Source organism: Lygodium microphyllum, chromosome 12 (genome assembly GCF_053477565.2).
Source record: "Lygodium microphyllum isolate KBCC chromosome 12, Lygodium_microphyllum_v1.1.10, whole genome shotgun sequence".
NCBI classification, from domain to species: Eukaryota; Viridiplantae; Streptophyta; class Polypodiopsida; order Schizaeales; family Lygodiaceae; genus Lygodium; species Lygodium microphyllum.
The window spans coordinates 79062530-79066592 of NC_141146.1; the positions used below are offsets into that span (position 1 = coordinate 79062530).

The 4063-nt window shown below is 51.9% G+C and overlaps 1 protein-coding gene across 1 annotated transcript; it reads right to left on the reverse strand.

Moving 5' to 3' along the window:
* Positions 1-337: 337 nt before the first annotated feature.
* Positions 338-2537, reverse strand: LOC148027960 (linamarin synthase 2-like). The gene is made up of 2 exons (XM_087689654.1): positions 1857-2537; positions 338-1730 (listed from the first exon to the last, which is right to left on the reverse strand). The coding sequence occupies exons 1-2, from the start codon at positions 2362-2364 to the stop codon at positions 802-804; spliced, it is 1437 nt and encodes a 478-aa protein (XP_087545780.1). The 5' UTR covers positions 2365-2537; the 3' UTR covers positions 338-801.
* Positions 2538-4063: the final 1526 nt, after the last annotated feature.

The following is a 4063-nucleotide window of genomic DNA, read 5'->3' on the forward strand; positions in this document are numbered from 1 at the left end:
ATGTTGTAGAAAATTGTGTCATTAAACCGGACCTACAAAACCTCAAAAGCTTCAAGTTGGAAAATAGTCTGGACCCAAAAGGAGAGAACAAAGAGATGATTATTTGGCATTGTGGATATGGGTCAGCAAATTTACAGTATCCTGGGGGACTAGTGCAAAATTTTCCCTCAAACTCTATGCAGTTACATTTTTTATATCTTGCAGCATGCCCATCTATGTATCATGCAAGATCAATAAACCCACTGTAAGATGCATAAAATGCTTATTGCTCCTTGGCAGTCATAAAACCAGTAGAAAAGCCTTAAAATGGTTGACTTACCTACAAAAATCCATTAATGACCACTTCATTAGAGAGACTATAATGTTGATTACTATGCATGTCTTTTTTTTATAATAGCAATGATCAAAACCATACAGAACACGAATCAATGTCAAATACATAAAGGGTGCTTGCCTAAGCATGATGCTGCTTGGCAGCTCTTTGCACTACAAAACCTAGATCTAAACTCACCCGAGGGATTCGAGGAGGGAGAGAGCCTAGAGGTGTTATACACACACAATCATGATTCATACAAGTCGTCAATGACTCATGAGTCCGTACATTTTGGGTTTTGTAAAGTCGAGGCGGGCGCAGTGCCTTTGTGACATCCACAAAATTCTTATCGTGAATCTTCATGATTTATGTATGGTTATGCTTCTCAAGGCAGATACTAGAGAACATCATGCACGGACACTTCATGCGATGTTCTCATCACTAAGGTCTTTTACTAAGGTAGTGGCTCAAAAGACTCGAGGTTTCAATCAACCAAGCTCTGTCTTCAGGCGGCGGACGAAGTTGGCCAAATTGGTGTGGGAGGATCCTCCGGGAGCGACCGCTCGACGGACCTGGGATTCGATCTCGCGAGCGCGCAGGCGGGCGGGGTGGTCCGCTGCCATGATTTGCTGGACGCACTCGCACACAGCCTCCTGGGTAAAGCTCCCGTCCTCCGGATTGCGCGGCAGCTCCACGGCCACGCGCCACGTGTCGACCAGGGACTTGGCGTTGGAGCGCTGCTCGGCCTCGCGCGGGCAGGCGACCATGGGCACCCCCGCCCACAGGCTCTCCAGGGTGGAGTTCCAGCCGCAGTGGGTCAGGAAGGAGCCCACGCTGGCGTGGTGCAGGACCGCCACCTGCGGGGCCCACGCCACGATGAGCCCCCGCTGGCCTTCCCCCACAAGTCTCGCGAAGCCCTCCGGCAGGGCGGCCTCCGCCGCTCCGCTGGCGTCCGCCCGGATGACCCACAGGAACGCCCGCCGGCTTGCCTCCAGTCCCAGCGCCATCGCGCGCGTCTCCTCCGCCGTCAACCTGGCGAAGGATCCGAGCGCCACGTAGACGACAGAGGTGGGGGCTTGCCTGTCCAGCCACACGAGGCAGGGGTCCTGGGCATCCATCGCGGGCTGCAGCTCCGGGATGGGGGGGAGGTCGAGCAGGGGGCCAACGGCGTGGGCGGGCAGGCCCTCGCGATGCTGCAGGGCCTTGAAGACGCTCGGTTCCAGCTCCTGGACGGAGTGGACGAGTATGTAGTCGGCCTCGCGGGCGCGAGAAAAGGCGGCCAGCATGAATTGGAAGTGAAGGCTGGACGTCTCGGCAAGGAACTCCTTGGGAAGGTCCGTGACTGGGAATGGCGGAATTCCGGGGATGAAGTCGACGATGGGGGGGGCCTCGGGGGCCCAGCGATGCCGCACAGCGTCTGCAGCACACATACAGCCATTTTCTCCTGTCAGTTTTAGCCATTTTCTCTCCTATTGCAGGAAACTGCTACAAGAGATGGCGATTCCAGCTATACATAATGAGAGTGTCGCACAGAATCGCTTACGTTCGACAGGAAGAACGCCCCGCTCCACCATTTCCCGCAGGTACAGCCCCATCGCATACACCGTCGCCGTAGACGTCCAGAACTCCACCCTCGGCAGCCCGAACCGGTTCGCCACGTCCTGCGTCCACGGCAGGAAGTTGTCCGACACTATGCATGACAGCGACGGGCCCGGCCCCGCCATCAATTTGTCCGTCAGTAGCCCGATGAGGCTCTCGCGTGTCACCTCGAGGGCTGCCGCCCCAATCTGCTCGTCCGTCGGCTGCTGATCTTCGGCCGTCGGCAGGCCATCGTCCAGGATCTCCACGCGCAGCGACGGGTGGAGGCGGTCTCGGTGGCGCTTGCCGGAGAGGGCGAGGGCGCGCGCGGGGTAGGCGAAGCTCACCAGCAAGCCGCCCTGGTGCTCATCCTCTTGCGCCGCCAGCTTCTGAGCGAACCGCAGGAGGCCGTTCACGTGTCCCTGCATCGGAAACGGCACCACGAGCACGTGCACCTTCTTATCACTCGCCATATCCGCTCCTTATCTATTGTCGAGGTCGGACAATCCTCTGTATTAAGATCACACACACACACACACACACTCTATCTCTCTCCCTCTCTAGACTCTCTCTCTCTCTCTGTATTAAGATCACACACACACACACTCTATCTCTCTCTCTCTCTAGACTCTCTCTCTCTCTCGGTGACTAGGTCGACACAGGTATATGATAAATTATAATATGACCCATTGAAAACGGAGGCTGCGGGTCAACTCCAACTTTTGACTACAGCCGTATCTGCAAAACATTTGTCGACACGTGCAGACATTGGACGACCTCTAGTAGATGTACCTAGTACCGCCTATTATCGGTGACCTCCAGCCTGATTTAAGCAAGGAGAGAGAGAGTGACCGAGAGCAGTGTTCATGAAAAACATTTTTTACAGCCAATACAAAAACCTTTGGGCTTTCCCATCCAAAGGTTTTTGTATTGGCTGTAAAAAATGTTTTTCATGAACACTTTCATCGATTCCAGAACCAAGATTTGGCACAACATCTCCCTTTCGGACTACAAACCAGTGCAACTCTCACTCTCTACGGCGAGCCATGCCGTCCGAGCGGGTTGGTTTCATGCGGACTAGTCCTTATTCCGGATGGAGTTCATCCATAAGACCTCGGAAACCATTTGGAATTCAAAGTTTTCTCCCACTAGCCCCGGCTAAGGCCTGGGAGTCAGCAATTAGAGACATGCAAAGATTCCTAAAGGAAGCCAAACTACAAGTTATCAATCTGAGGAGACAGAAAAGAAACCTGATTTACCAAGAAGTTATCATGCTAGAAAAGGTAGTGGATACAGGTCAGGCAGAAGCACAAGAGAACCTACTAGAAGCCAAAAGGCGTCTTAGGCAAGAGGAGCTCGCTGAAGCCGAGTCCCTCTAGGTATACTTTCGAGGTTGGTGGGTGGGTAAGGTAGATTGACCTACTAAAGAACAATTCAAATTACTCAAACTAAAGAAGGAGAGAGACACTATCCCTCTGCTCAAAAAGGAGGATGGGTCCATTTCTACCTCGCTAGAAGACAACCTCGTAACCGCCCTATCAAGAATTCAAGTGCTTCCTACTCTCCCCTCTCTTAAGGGTTTGGAAGGAGTCTATATCCAATGGTTCCCTCCCAAGTTGCATCAACGAAGGGATTGTCAGATTGATACACAAGGACTCCAAGGAGGACTTGGCTAACTGGAGACCTATAACATGCCTGTCCACAGTATACAAAATCTTCGCCAAAACACTGGCTCGTAGGCTGAGCTCCCACCTGAACCAATGGATTCGGAGGGAGCATAAAGGGTTTATCAAAGGGCGATATATTCTAGATGCAATAATTTGGTTGTGGGAGGGTATGGAGCATGCTCAAAGAACTAACCAAGACATTGTCTTCCTTAAGATAAACTTTAACAAAGCTTATGATAGGATTGAGTGGGAATTTATCCTCCAGTCCCTGCACGATATGGGACTAGGGAAGAGATTCATCATGTACGTTAGTGTTCTTTTTGGAAACACCTCGACAAGGATCTCCATCAATGGTACACTTACCAACCCCTACATCCTTAGAAGATCCATTAGACAGCGCTGTCCTCTGGCACCTCTACTCTTTGCAATAGCCACCAATGCTCTTGGCTAGTTGCTTGAAAACCAATACAACCTAGACAATCTTCAGGGTATACATCTTCCTAAC